General features: G+C 39.4%; 1 protein-coding gene across 1 annotated transcript; it reads right to left on the reverse strand.

Moving 5' to 3' along the window:
- On the reverse strand, positions 9402-10400 carry LOC109720338 (uncharacterized protein DKFZp434B061-like). Its single transcript, XM_020247388.1, has one exon. The coding sequence runs from the start codon at positions 10398-10400 to the stop codon at positions 9402-9404; it is 999 nt and encodes a 332-aa protein (XP_020102977.1).

Raw genomic sequence — 15787 nt, forward strand, 5'->3', positions numbered from 1 at the left:
GGTTAAGTGCAAAGTGTTTGTTATTGGACACGGTGAATCAGTCACCGTGTGCAATACAAAATAATTGAACACGGTGAATGATTCACCGTGTCCAATACAAACACTACAACTTTAGTCATTTTTGGTTAAGTTGCGAGCGTATTTGTATTGGAGCACGGTGAATTGATTCCCCCCCCTCCCCCCCCCCCCCCCCCCCCCCCCCCCCCCCCCCCCCCCCCCCCCCGCCCCCCCCCTCCGTTCCAATTACAAACAAACCTGTATGGACACCTGTGAATGGTTCACCATGTTTCAACTTAAACACATGGCCCAGCCCGCCGCGTGCGGCTGACGTGCGTCTCGCGTGGCGGGGCCAGCGGCCATTTTTGCAAAAATTTGATAGGCGGCCAATTTTAAAAAATGTTGTCAGGCGTGGCTATTTGCAAAAAAAGCACAGAAAAAAAATGTTATTACATGCAGCCCTCACTAAGTTGGTCTACTTTCTTGTATTACTCTTATGTAGTAAAGCATCTGAGATGATTAAAAAATATAATCAACTTATAGCTCAAACTTAGTGTTCTCATTTGTTAAATTTAATGTACATAGTTTAAATTAAATAAAATTTTAATTTTTGAATGCGAAATTCAAATATCAAGATCAATAAAAATTTTAAGTTTGAAATCACAATTTAAAAAATTTAGAGTTTGAATCAAAATTATAGATTCATTAAAATTTGGAATCCAAAATTGACAATTCAAAATTATAATTACTAATAGTTGAAATTTTCTTTAAGATTAATTCCGGATTTAAGATATAAATTTTTTTAAAATTTTTTTGGACTTAAAAAAATATGCAAACTTTAGGAACCAAATTGACATGCAAAAAAAGCCTAATAGGGCAATGCACGCATAATGTCGTTAATTCTTAAAATCTCTTTTAACGTTTCATTTATCGGTGGTAAGATCAAGACGATTTGAAAATTTGATGGTGAAGGCGGATTTTCTATGTAAATTAGACATCTTTTAATATTATCTGCGTATATCTAATTTTGAGACTTGCCGTGTCAAATTTCAGCTGAAAAAATAATTTGTGAAAATAAAGATTTTACACGTTTATTACTTTTCACTTAAAGTTAATTATGCAAATTACAGTCAACCTAATACTACTAAGTTCTTCGTTTTGCTTAAAATTTCTATTATTTTAGTGTCATCATCTCTTTACTGGAAAGGATAAGGTCTTTTGAGACTAATAGAAGTGGTGCCAAAGACCTTTCTAAGAATTTTTTGATCTCGATGAACTCCACTCATCAAGATTGGTGTATCGAAATCTTTCATTAAACGATGTTAGGTAATTCGGCTCACACCCTTACCGGGTCGAATTTTTTATATTTTGTATGCGCGGTTTCAAGGAAAATCATGCTTTGTATCACATATTGACCTTTTTCTACTTCAATGTTCTTGCTTTTAAAAGTTTCTTTCATGCTCCTTTTTGCGTGAAAATTTCTTGGGCTGTTCAGTCATAGCATTTATCACACACTAAGTGAGTTTTGGAACACAAAGGTAATGATTGGAATGCTAAATTGCGTATTTTTTGCTAAGCTGTCAATTTGAGCGACTATGTTGAAAAGTTTATCATTTCTATATGAAATTTTTCAGTTTCTGGTGAGTGAAATGTTCTACATGAAGTAGACTCGGAGAGAAAGGTTTGTTTCAAAGTTTCGTAGCGAATTTGGATTTGCCTGGCTTATTGGCATCGAATGAATTGACTGATTTGATGTTTTTCCATGATCGAGGGTTTTTTCGACGTCATGCACCGTTATTTTTATGCTTTTCATCGCTACGAAACGGTGAGGGGCCATTGGCGAGGGTCTATTATCAAGAGAGTGTGTAGTTTTAAAAATAAAATGAGTTTTTGAGAGGGGTTTTGTGGTAAACGTTATAGAATACATATATAAATATCTAATTTCTACTCCAATGGTGGCTTAGTTAAACCCTAGCCGTAACACCGCCTTGGCGCACCCTTGGAGACCCCCACCTGTACGGGTCACAGCGGCGGCCTCCTTGGCCGGCGACTTTGGCCGACCTCTGGGCCTTCCCCTGTATCTCTCTCTATCTATTCTCTCTCTCTCTCTTCTCTCTTCTGGTTGTTGCGCCAACTGCCACCGCTTGCGGTGCCGCCGCTTTGAAGGGTGCTCTGGCAACCCTCCCCTGCGCCATCCCTGCCAGCCAGGCCGCCCAAGGCGAGGACACACTTTGGAGCCGCAGCCGAGCTAGGCTCGGGCTAACCCCGACGAGGACGGGATCGCACCTTCGTTGCCGTTGCTGCCCCGTCGCCGCCTCGGGGCGCTTCACTACCGCCGTCTCTAACCTCAGAGAATGCGCAGACTTCACCCTTACGCCATCCCATACCGCCTGACCGGGAGGAGCAAGCACGAGTTCGGGGCTGCTTGTGCAGGCCAGAGCTTGCCCCATCTTCCGCCACCGGCTTCCCTGCGCGCCAGGTACGAAGCCAGGATTCAATCACGAAGGGGCCCAATTGTACAAAAAGAAAAAATGTTTAGCAGAATAAGATAAAAGCGCAAATTTATTTTTAGGTACTTCAAATGCCTTTAATCAACGTCTAACGGAACCGATCGTCAATTCGAAAGTCCGAACATGCGAAAACGACTTGAAGCCGGAGGCCTCGTGCTTCCATAAGCCATACCAGCACAACTCTCCCCGCCTCTTCTCTCTCTCTCCTCTCTCTCTCTCGTCTTCTCTTTCCTCTCCTATAGATATATATATATATTATATATATATATATATATTATATATAATAGCTGGATACTCTTAGTAGTTAAAATATTTTTTCGCTATGCAAGTTGTTTAACCTTTGGATGAAAAATTTAAGGTTAGGATGATATTTAGTCAGTTAGAGTTGATGGTGCCCCTAGGGGGGGGTGAGTGGTCCCCACTGGTTATAATATTTTAATTCATGATTAGAAATGTGACTGAAAAAAGTTGATCCAAAGTCTAAAAAACTGGTGCAATAAGGGGGAATTTTGCTACTAGATAGAATTAGCCCGTCCAACTCTTATATATAATAATATATATATATATATAGTTTTGAGTATGATACATTTTAACAAGTTCGACCATCATGGTGCTATTAGGTTTTAAGCATTGGATCTACTTTTTGATTATTAATAACCTATTGGATTAAACACTAGTCCACCTACACACCTACCACATACCTCATCTAACCTCACAGCTCTCCATCCAAGGGCTAAAAACACACAAGTAATCACCCCCCATGATTATTTTTTACAAGTATGCTATGCTATTATAATATAATATATATATATATATATATATATATATATAGTTGAGCGTAGATACTATCGATAGCAACGATCCGTTGCCACCCATTTGTTTTGATGAATAGAAGCCTCCAAATCGAGGATTGGCAACGTTGAATAATTCCTATACCACTGAAATGTTTAGAATGCAAATTCATATATTTTCAATATTATTCTCTTAGTCATCGAGTGGACACAAAAATGACGCTGAATATGAATTCTTTAAAAATGATGATAGGAGTCTTGTAAATCCAAGATCAAGAGTATAGATCTTTGTTTCTTAAATAGTTAAAAAATTTTTTGAACAAAAAATTCAATTGATTTGGATATCTTTTTATACGCCGTATTAACGAGAAAAAAGCCGTCATATCAACCTTTAAAATTATAAATTTTGAAACCTTTGATCATTTAGGAATGATGTCAAACGATTTGAATTGTTTCTAAACACTTCATAGTGGGATAGATTCATGTTCACGGTGCCGATCCGTTCGATTTGGAGCTATCCATTCATTGAAAACAAATGAGGTTGGCAACGGAGCCCGTTTGCTTATCGATAGTTATTCAGCCCTCTATATATATATTAGAGGAGAGGAAGCGAGAGACGAGAGAAGAATTAGGCTATTATACTTATTTTTATTAGTAGTTCGGAGCTCTGGTACGTAGATCTTGTTTTTCGATCCTAAGGTTTCAAATTAACGGATAGCCAACGTTAAATATGATTTAGGGTATATGAAGTTCTTAGAATAAAATTTGAGATTTTATTCGGACATTATTTACTAGTAAATAATTATGTCAAATGGACAGTTGAAATTGAATAATTCTTTAAAATTAGTATAGGACTTTTAAATTCAAGATCAAGAATATGTTGAACCTTAATCTAATTAGTTTTAATATTTTCTATCTGAAATTTGAATGAAATTTAGATCTTCTGCACCGTTAAACTCCTAATCTCACCATAGTCAGCCATTGAGAAATTAACAATTTTAAAATTGGTTTGATCATAAAGTAAACTATGTTCGAAAAAATATAAATTTATTTCTAAAAACCTTTAAATACCCTAAATCAATTTTAAACGCGTGTGATCATTGATTTGAATACTCTAAGATCGAAAACGGGAACTATAGTACTGGAGCCCCGGTACTGATAATAGTAATAGGGAGACTAGCTCTCTCTCTCTCTATATATATATATAGGTCTTGGTGCTATTAGGAGCACAGAGGTCTCCATGCCTCCTAAAGCCGTTTTCAATGATAGAGCTTTCGAATCGACGATCGGCTCGTTAACTTGATCGTGTATTTGAACTACTAGAATAATTAATTTTTTCGTGATTTTCAGTCATCATTTTTCTAGTGATCGAAAGAGTTTAAAATTAACAATTTTTAATGGTTGATGTGATACCGTTTGCAAGTTTTTAATGATGTCGAAGTATTCAAATCATATGACAATTTTGTAGTGAAAATTATTTATACTATTTACAAAGAGTAATATCTTTGATTCGAAAATTTTAAGATCTATCAATCCCATTTTTTGTGAATTTTCCATTTTCAGGTCGCTTGATTTTGAACCGCTTTTCAATCGTTAGGTAAATATTTCGAAAAGTCACAAAATTTATTTGTCTAATAACTTCAATTCATGCTAATAAGTTCTAACGGAGCCGAACACGTCGATGTCGAAAGTTCCCATCATCGAAAACGACTCAGGGCACGGAGCCTCCGTGCTCCTAATAGCACACAAGTCCTACTATATTATATATATATATTATAATATATATATATTATTATATATATAGCTATAATATATATATATAGAGAGAGAGAGTAGAGCGGGACGAGAAGAGAGAGAGAGATGAGAGAGAGAAGAGTCCGGCTATGGTGCTTGTAAAAGTCAAGCATTGTGTGCTTGTAAATTTTTGCCGTTAGATCTACCTTTATCATTTTCACCGTTAGCTTTATACTATTCTAACTAACACCCACTCAACCCTAGGGGCCGACATCATCCTGACCACACATCCTTTATCCAAGGGCTGAAAAAACTGTCAACGCACAATGACTTTTTACTTTTAAAAGCAATAGGAGCTTCAATTTTATTATATATTATATATATTTATATATAATATATATATATTATATGAAGTCCTGCTACTTATACTATCATGGTCGATCGCCCTCGACTAAGTTGTTTTCGATGATAGAGCTTCCGAGATCGACGATCCACATCGTTAAACGTTATCTAAGCCATTGAAACATCTAGAAATCAATTTCATAATTTTTCGACATCAATTACCTGATAGATCAAAAGCTCATCAAAACTTGATAATTTAACGGTCCGGTAAGAATACGCTAATTAACGATGCAAAAGAATCCGAATAGTGTTGATTTTGATAGAATAATTCTATTCACTACTAGATAAGATCAATATCGTTTCTTAAAGAGGATCCGATCATCCAATTTTATAAGAATTTCGTTCCATTCTTGACTGTTGCATTTATGCCCACTTGATGGACTTATTATATTTTTCAAAAAATTTTATGAATTTATTTTCTAGAAATTTCAAATACTTCGAGACAATATTTACGGAGATCTCGATTCGGAAAGCTCTCATTCGAAAAAACACACTTATGAGTACGAAGGGTCGAATTACTCTAATAGTATAGTAGCGCTCTCTCTCCTCTCTCTCCTCTCTCTCTCTCCTCGTCTCTCTCTCTCTCACACCCCGCGGTCCCTTTCGTTTAAGAATAGCGGAAAGCTGTCTGAAATTTCTTTTTTTGTTGAACCGACCCAGAGATATGTCAGATCCGCCACCAATATAGAGATCCGCTATCACAGGACAGAGTTCCCCTTCATTTGCACGGCGTCGCACAGTACAAGAATACAACCAGATACAACCACAACTAGATGAATTATAAAGATTACTATACATGTTCATACATTCACCATCACATCACAGTTTTACATTCAATGTTTAAACAGAAATCCAGATGAAAAATCCTTTGTGAAAACTGTTCCTTACACGAAACCTTTAATCTTTAAAAATGCTACATGCGAGGTAGAAACCTTTTATTTACATTCATGAAAATCCGACATATTCAAATGTTAATAAAAGATACTGAACCATCATAAACATATCTAAGCTATATATCAATAGAATAAAAAAGGTAAGAGCTAAACGAACGACCTGGGGTCGGAAGATCTATCCGACGCTACGTAACGTGTTCACGTCTTGTCTGAACCTCACGCCTGCAATACCCTGAAAAAATGGTGGGGGAGGTGAGAACATATGTAAAATGTCTCCCCCTCCGTGGGGTACCGCAAGCCGATGAAGGCGAAGGATTACTCCCGGATCAGGAAGAGTAATAAACAAACAATATGGTTAAGTGGAAAATTAAACAGCACAACAAATAAACGAAAAGAGATATGTAAGTAATGAGCAGATAAACCGATACAAGTAGCACTAAACTGAAAAAAATAAGAACGAGGACTGAATAACGGCTACCCGCTACGGTAAACTGAATTCGAAAGGATACATGAATATTCTACTATTAGTAGCAAGACAACTATGAAAGTAAGAACTTGTAAATATGCGATGCAACGACTGCTACTATAGATCATATGCGTAACTACGATAACCTCAAAAGTTACCCATATTTCTGCTGCCCTATTTGCGTCGAAGACCTCAGGCCCATGCCTTACTGCTCAACCTGTACCATGCCCTCGCAATGAGCCCCTGGTCGTTCAGAAGCATCAGCTACCTGACCCATCGCAATGAAGCCCCTGGGTCAGAACATATACCCTCGCCTAATAAAGGCGTCCTGGGCGCTCACGGGTGGCCAATCCAGACCAGCTTTTCCGGAAAGAAACCCCCTGCGGTGGATCAGACGCTGGTTTCGGAAATGCGTACCTTGTAGTGCCGTATCATGTAGTATGCTCAAAGATCTGCCATCGGCAACTACCGACAATCCAGCCCTCAGGCACATCGATGTTATATCTATCAGCAATAGTCGACTAGTAAGTCAAAGATTAGAACTGGTGTATAGGCACTCGACCGAATAGGTCATAGATATCAATAAAATAGGGGAACCGCAACAAAATCACAAGAGTATTAGTTGAAAATAGTACAACTCTTATTCTAAGCATGATATCGACATAAAAATAACTGAGTAATAGTAGAGGAGTACAGATCAAATCGCAGGTTTGCCAAGTTCATATAATTTACTCTGTAATAATAACAACAGAAAAGTAAGGTAAGGAAACCCGGTATGGTCTCAACATAAGAAGATAAGAACTGGACCACTCAGGTCAACTAGGACTGGGACAACATCAACATACCTCATCAAACATATGTAAAGTACTGCTCAATGGAACCGACAAAGACTTGACCACTCAGATCAACTTAGATGCGAACGACTCTACATCCTACTCAACTGTATGCAAGTACTGACTAATCAGTCAACTGGGCAATGGAACAACTCAAACCCTACCAAAAGTATGTAGATACTGACTCATTATTGGTAACTAGGTCATATAAACAGAATCGATCAACAAGTCATCTGAGTTATATAAATCTAAAGACGTACCGGTCGCCACTAGCGACATCCGACCCCTCAGAGGTACTCCGACCTCATAAGGTATCCAAACGGACAGACATCACGGAACCGACGACTAGGTCACCGATCGTCACAAGGAAAAGAAATCACGGAAACCGCCTCTACTCTAAACCATGAAACAGGAATATGCAGAAATAGCCTAATAGAGCAGACAAGAAACATGTGGTATCAGCATACAATAGACTATACTCCTACGCATGATATTAAGGGATGAGACGTGCTGATTCAGAGTAAATCAAACACGTTGGGGCAATGTTGATGTAAACAATTAGAGGTGCAAAACTCAACATATAACTTATGCATGCGATAATAACAAAAGAGAAGGGTAAGGAACCATCACCGAGCGTGCCACCACTGTACAACGCTGCGCGATCGAAGTACCCACCTGTACAACTATCGCGCTGGTCTCCTTGACTGCCAAAGACGTCAAACAGACTAATGGAGCGGCTCCAACTGGGTTAGTGTCTAACCCTACTAAGAACCCTAAAAGCATAACCCACAAAAAACCCACCGAGAATCGGTTCCAAACCGCTCGTCGTAATACGCCGAAGTCCCGAAACCACACCGGGACGCCGTTCGGGGCCACACTAAGTGCTCCCGATAACTCACCGACTCTTGTCCACGAGTCACCTACTGCCTAAAACACTCCAATTTGGATTTTTCGGCAAGCACCAGCAAATAACACCACGTACACACTTTATCGCCGGACTTAATTGTACGAACACGGGTTCCGCGAAGTGTCAAAATTCGACACCGGAACCCCCACCGTCGCCACCCGTCATCACCGACACCACAAGTGATGATGTGTGACCAGCCAACAAGGCTTAACGACCATCACAGTAGCCAACCAACACGGACTTTCGAAAGAAATCCGACACCGAAACCGCGTTCTTTCGGCGCGATTTCTGCGAAAAACGCCATGCGAATCGAGCTCTTCGATTTCTGCAAAAAGTAACGGATCAATGGACATCAGTCCAGAGGACCACCACACATGTCTACACACTGTCCACAGTTAGTCTCCCAAGGCTCACAATTGCACAAAGCCCCTGAATGACATAAAATCCCAATTTTATGTAAAATTGGCGATTACATAGGCCCGGTACACGCAAACGAGGTACTTCATAAGTTTCTGCTGAGACACATACTGATAGGTCTCGACCGTACGGAGGCCGTGCTCACGGTCTGAGCGCAACAGGTCACTGTGGAACGCCAGGGAGCAATCCCGAAGGTTCAGCGAACAGCGCGCAGTCGAGGAAATTGCTCCAACAGGGCTAACCGGACACATATTATGCCAAAGGTGAGCGTTGAGCACGTGTATATACTGACCGATCACCGTGCTCACCTTCCGAATCGATCGGACAGCCTCTCGGATCGCGGATAAGCGTTGCGCAAACCCAAAACACCAAGCCAACAGTCGACAGGGTCGACACTACCAAACAGCCGGAACGGAAGTCTCCCGGCCGAATCTAAGTGTGAGCACGATGATCAGAAATTTTCTACGATCATCGTCGCCTCCCTTTCGCAGAGATCGGCGGAGCTCAGGAAGCCAAAAGTAAACCATCCCAAACTAAGCCCTATTTCGGCTTCGGCGGAGAAGGTTGTCCGGCCGGCCTCCGGCAGCACGGCGGCGCGCGACGGCGGGCAGGTGGGCGTCGGGGGAGGTGGAACACGATTGCTCCCTCCTGTGGCGGCGGCGCGTGCGTCGTAGCGTCGGCGGAGAAAGGCATGCCCGCACACTAGGCCGGTCCTTGGTTGTTGGTGTATGAGGGGGGGTTGCTTGGCCACGATGGCGCGCCGGGCAGGTCGAGGGACGAGGCGGAAGGGCCACAGGGCGGAGGAGAGAGGAAGCGGCTGGGACAGCGCGGCGGCCCGCGTGCTCTGGGCGTTGCCGCTCGAGCTAGCGTCGGATCTGCAGGCCTTATAGGCGGGCTGGCGCCAAGGCTTCAGGCTGCGGGCGGCGATCAAGGCGGCGGAAGAGCCGGCCGGAAAGTCGGGCGACACAGGAGAAGCTCGCGGGTGTGGACCAGCGGACTGCGGGCGCTGGGTGGATGTTACCAAGTCTGTTCGGTCCGGAGCAGACCTGGTGATGGCTGCAGGGTGGCCGCGCGGCGACGGCTCCGCGGAGGGGGCTAGGTGAGCGCGGGACCTGGGGTGGTCCCGAGGTCCGGGATGTGCGGCCGGAACGGCGTGCCGCGGTGGCTTGCGCGCGGGTGAGGCGATCATCCTCGACCTAAGCTCGCCTGCAGCAAGCGGGTGCACAGGTCCGCGGCGGCGCTTGGCGCGGCGACGGTCGGCGGAGATGTCGCCGGAGCACGGGCGCACCTGCGGAGGGTCTGGAGGTTGCGCAGTCTCGGGCTTCCTCCGACAACCCGAGATAAAAAGAGAGGATGAAGAGGATAAGATGGATGAGGAGAGAAAGTGAGGGCGAAAGCGCCGGGGAGGTCCCCGGCGACCGCAGCGGTTGTGTCGGCCAAGGCCGCGCATGGGTGGCAGGAGGAGGTGAACAGCGGTTAGGAGCTAGGTTCTCGGAATGGTTGAGGGTTAGGGTTATCACATGAAAACCCTAACTCTGTTAGGCCTTAACTAGAGACCAAATTCCAAGTAAGTCCTCCAAAAACTCTAAATTTCATAACGACGTCCTCCACACGGTGAAACCGAGAGAATACCCTCCATGTACGATCCACGCAAAACGGCACATAAAATATCGCATCTTTTGCGAAATTACATTTTGCCACACCGACCTCTTCTTTCGATCAACGTTGGTGATTCCGCAGATCCGTTCATCGGATTGCGAACGGATCACACCAGTGCATCAGCACCTCGAGTAGGCAAAGCTACGATTTTTGGTTCACCTCGAATCGACCAATAGATTCGCGACGAAAATCCATTCTTCTTTTCCAAAAGGCCACAATGACGCACATTACATAACAAACAGTATTTTCAGATTTTCGTCGAAACTCAGTGCGTCACAAACCAAAATCCTGTCAGCGCCAATTATTTCAGAATAGCGCCCATCCTTTCGAACACGAGCTAGTTGGACTGAATATGACTGAGTCGATACGCCACCAGAAGCCACTCTACTCCGTGGCTTTCCGGAAAACCGGAGTTTATCTATTCACTTAAGTGAAATACTAAATCGCCGTAACTTCTCCGTTTTAGCTCATTTTTTTTTTCTCCTTGAAACTTGACGATGTTGCTTATGTAATTAAATTGACACAACTAAACATCGTCAACAGAGCAGTTTAGTTGCCTGTAAAAAACTCAGTCGCTTCACTCTCTCTCTCTCTCTCCTCTCTCTCCTCTATCATATATATATATATATATTATATATATATATATATATATAGAGTCCAATTTGGTGCTGTAAAAGCACAAAGCATTGGTGCTTGTAAGTTTTTTACGTTAGATCTACATTCTCGCGATCATTTTCAACCATTAGATTATCACTATCAACCAACCACCACTCAACCCTAGGGGCCCAGCATCATCCTAATGCATATCTCTTATCAATGGCTCGGGGATACAAATCTACAGCACATATAAATTGGTACCTTTTAAAAGATAGGAGTCAATTCTATATATATATATTATATATATATATTATATATATCATTGTCTGCTTTTAAGACATTCTAGCTCAACTCTATTATATGTATATATCATAGAGTTGAGCTAAATACTATCGTAGCAAACGGCCGTTGCCACCATCTTGTTCAGATAGGCCTCCAAATCGATCGATCGGCACCGTATAAACATTATCTATACTGACTTGAAATATTTAGAAATCAAATTTCATAAATCTTTTCGAACATCATTTACCTAAAGATCAAAGGTTTTCAAAATTGTAATTTTACGATGGTCATTATTGAAGGTGTTTTCCGTTTACGGACTAAAAAGATAGTCCAACATCAATTAAATTTTTTATTAGAAATTCATATATTATATATATATATATATATATATATAATATAGAGAGAGAGAGCGAGAGATCGCTGATGGACGAGAGAGAGAGAGAGAGAGTAGTTGAGTTTTAGAATACTATCGGTATAAACCAGCTCTTGCTACCCATTTGTTTTCGATGATGGATCCTCAAATCGACGGATCGGCACCGTTATAATATGATTTATGCACTTGAGTATTCTAGAAATCAAATTTCATGCTTGTTCCGATATTTTCTCTTGCATCAAGTGGGCGTAAAAGATTAACGGTGAAATGATATCCTCTAAAAGTGTATGATAGGAATTGCATAATCAAGATCGGAGTATAGACTTTACTTCTAAATAGTTTAAAGAATTTTCTAACCAAATCAATTTGATTTTGATAGCTTTACACAGTTCAACGAGAAAACACCTTATATCTATTCATTAAATTACACATTTATGAAACTCTTGATGCATTTAGGTCAATAGATATTGAAATGATTTGAATTTATTTCTTAGATAACTTCAAGTGGTATAGATCATGTTCAACGGTGCGATCACGTCAATTTTAAAGGCTGCCCTCATGCAAAAACAACGAGTTGGCAACAGAGCCAGTTGTACAATAGCATTCCAGCTCAACTCTAATATAATAACTCACTTAGTGTTTATTAAAAGTATTGTACCTCAACTCTAATAATATATATATATATAATTAATATAAAATTATAGAGAGAGAAGAGAGAGAGAGAGAGAGTTGAGCTCGATTGCCATCGATAGCAAAATGGGTCCGTTGTACACCCATTTGTTTGTGCAGATGAGCCTCTTGAATTGACGATCGACACCGTTTACACATTGATCTATACCACTTTAGTGTTTAGTAGATATAATTCTCATACAGTTTGATATTGTTCTCTTATCCATCGGGGACACAAAATGAACGCGGAAAATAAATATTCTTGTAAAAATGTAATAGCGAGTCTTTTAATCAAGGATCCAAGAGTATATATCTTGATTTTAATCAGTTTAAAGATTTTCTTAACAAAATTCACATTGATTTGGAATCTTCTCGCCTGTTAAACGAGAAAACGTCTCATATCGATCATTAAAATTTAATAAATTTGAAACCGTTGATCATTAGGCAAAATAATGTCGAAAGATTCGAAATTTATTTTGTAAACACTTCAAGGATTATGGTTCTATGTTCACGGGCTGTCAGATTCACGATTTGGTAAGCTCTATTATTCGAAAACAATATGGGGGTGAACTGGAGCCGTTTGCCTATCAGATAGCATTCCTAGCTCAACTATAATATATAAATATAGAGAAGAGAGAGCGAGACACGCCAGTGCGATTGTGCCCGGGTCCGACGTCGAAGTTACAAGAGTCGATGCTGGGGAGAGAGAGACGAGAGAGGCAGGGATTGCTGCTGCTCTTAGGAGCACGGAGGCCTCCACTCCGCGGCCATTTTGATGATTTAAATATTTCGAATCGATGTCGGCGTCCCTAACTTGATCTAGCATATTTGAAGTTCTAGAAAATAAGCTGCATTTCTGATATATTTACCTAGTGATCGGAAGGATTCAAAATCAATAATTTTATGATTGATATTCTACCATTTCAAGTTTTAACGGTTGATAAGAGTATTCAAATCAGATGACAATTTGTGATACAAATTCGTTTATACCTTCTATAACCAAGATCAATATTTCTTGATCGAAAATTTTGTGCTATACATTTACTTTTTATAGATTTTTTTCAGCCTCGCTTAAATTATGATTTTTGAATCCTTTCGATTGCTAGGGTAATGATTATTCGAAAATCACAAAAATTATTTTTTAGAAACTTTAATACGCTAAATCAAGTCTGGTAGCGGAGCGTCGTCGATTCGCAAATTTCATCATCGAAAACGGCTCAGGAGCACGGAGGCTCCACATTGCTCCTGAAGCACAGCAGTCGCTATTATAATATTTATATGTCTGGCTGGAATACTACGTAGCACAAGGGCTTGGTGCTATCGAGTTCGACGTTAGATTTAACCCTTTGATTATTCCCTTTTGGAGTATTTTACCTGTTAAATTATACTACTTCAACAAACCACCACTCAACCCTAAGGGCCACACTATTCTAACGACATTTTTGCAATCAATGGCGATAAAAAATAATTAGCAGTAATAGTTTGGTCGTGCTATTAATAATATTTCAACCTATTTCTATATATTAATTTTATATTATATTAATTATTATATATATTATTTATATATAATAAATATATATATATATATATTAAATAACTAAGAGCCGGTACTATACTCTTATGAGTATTGATCGCCCTGCTTCGTACTCATAAGTTGTTTTCGATGATAGAGCTTCCAAATCGACGATCCATACCGTTAAATATTATTTAGAGCATTTAAAACTTCTATATCAAATTTCATAATTTTTCGACATCATTTACCTTACGATCAAAAGCTCACAAAATTGATAATATTTAACGGCTCATATGGGGGACTTGCTAGTTTAACGGTGTAAAAGAATTGGAATAGGTTGTATTTTTGATAGAAAATTCTATTCACTATCTAGATAAAGATCAATAATTTAGATCTTAAATTGAAGGATCTGATCATTCATTTTTAGGACATCGTTCAATTTTGACCATTCATTTTATGCCCGTTTGATGGATTTTATTATGATTTCGAAAAATTATGAAATTTATTTTTTAAAAGTTTAAAATAATGTAGATCATATTTAACGGTATGGATCGTCGATTCGAAAGCCCTATTATCGAAAACAACTTATGAGTATGAAGGGCCTAATACTCATATAACTAAGAGTAGAGCTAGAATACTTGTAAAAGTATCACCCAAGTGATACTTGTGTGTTTTTAGCCCTTGGATGGAGAGATGTGAGGTTAAGATGATGGTGGTAGGTGGTGGTAGGTGGTGGTAGGTGGAATAATGTTTGATCCAAGGACAATTAGTAATCAAAAAGTAGATCCAATGGCTAAAAACACACAAGTATCACTTGGGTGATACTTGTAAAAGTATTCTAGCCCTACTCTATAACTAAATATCTTATTTTGATAATTAAGATATCGAGCTTTCAAATCGGGCTTGGGCCGGGCTTGGACATATCCATGTAGGCCCAAACTTTTTTCGGGTTTAAATTTTTAATTCCCAAAGCCCGGCCCATACATGGCTCATCGGGCTGGGCCTTGTTTAGACCCGAGACCATTTCAACCCCTAATACTAACCTAACTATTTCCTTTTTTTGGTCTCAAAATTCTTGGGTAAACTTCAATTTGACCCCTATGGTTTAACTTATTTTTACCTTCATTTTATGATTTAAAAAGTTATACTCAAATGCTATATGGTTTTATCTCTATTTTTTACGAACAAATTTACTATCGAATACGATGGCAAAATAAACTTTTTTTGATAACCATCGAAGAGTTAAGTGTAATTTTTAAAGCTATCCGATGCTAACGTGAAATTGAGGTAAATCACAGGGTAGGATAGTGTAACTTTTTGCATTAGAATGGTAAAGTAAAAATAAGCTAAATCTCAGGAGGAGAAATTAAAGTTTATCCTTATTTTTAAGTCTTTTTTTTAGAGTTGTAGTACCTATCTTCTATAATCGATTAATGTATGAAAATGAAACTATATATTAATGTTATTTACCATTAAATTTTTTAAAACTATTATAAAATAATAAAAGTACCAGAGAGATTTGCGTATGGAATCAATACATCTATAAATAGATTCATATAATATTATTTAAATAATTTTCTTTATAAATAATTAAAGTTTAACATTTTTTATAAATTTTAAAAATACATTATTTTAAATCAAGATATTTTTTAAAATAAAATTTAAAATATTTATATGGTGCGCGCGGGTTATTGACTAATATATGCTAGGTCTCTGAGCCACAAATAAAAAAAAAATGCCACAA

Source organism: Ananas comosus, linkage group 14 (assembly GCF_001540865.1).
Source record: "Ananas comosus cultivar F153 linkage group 14, ASM154086v1, whole genome shotgun sequence".
Taxonomy (NCBI): domain Eukaryota; kingdom Viridiplantae; phylum Streptophyta; class Magnoliopsida; order Poales; family Bromeliaceae; genus Ananas; species Ananas comosus.

Excerpts from the sequence above, each read along its gene's own strand:
- LOC109720338 (XM_020247388.1), bottom strand. The coding sequence starts at position 10,400 with ATGCGCGGCCTTGGCCGACACAACCGCTGCGGTCGCCGGGGACCTCCC.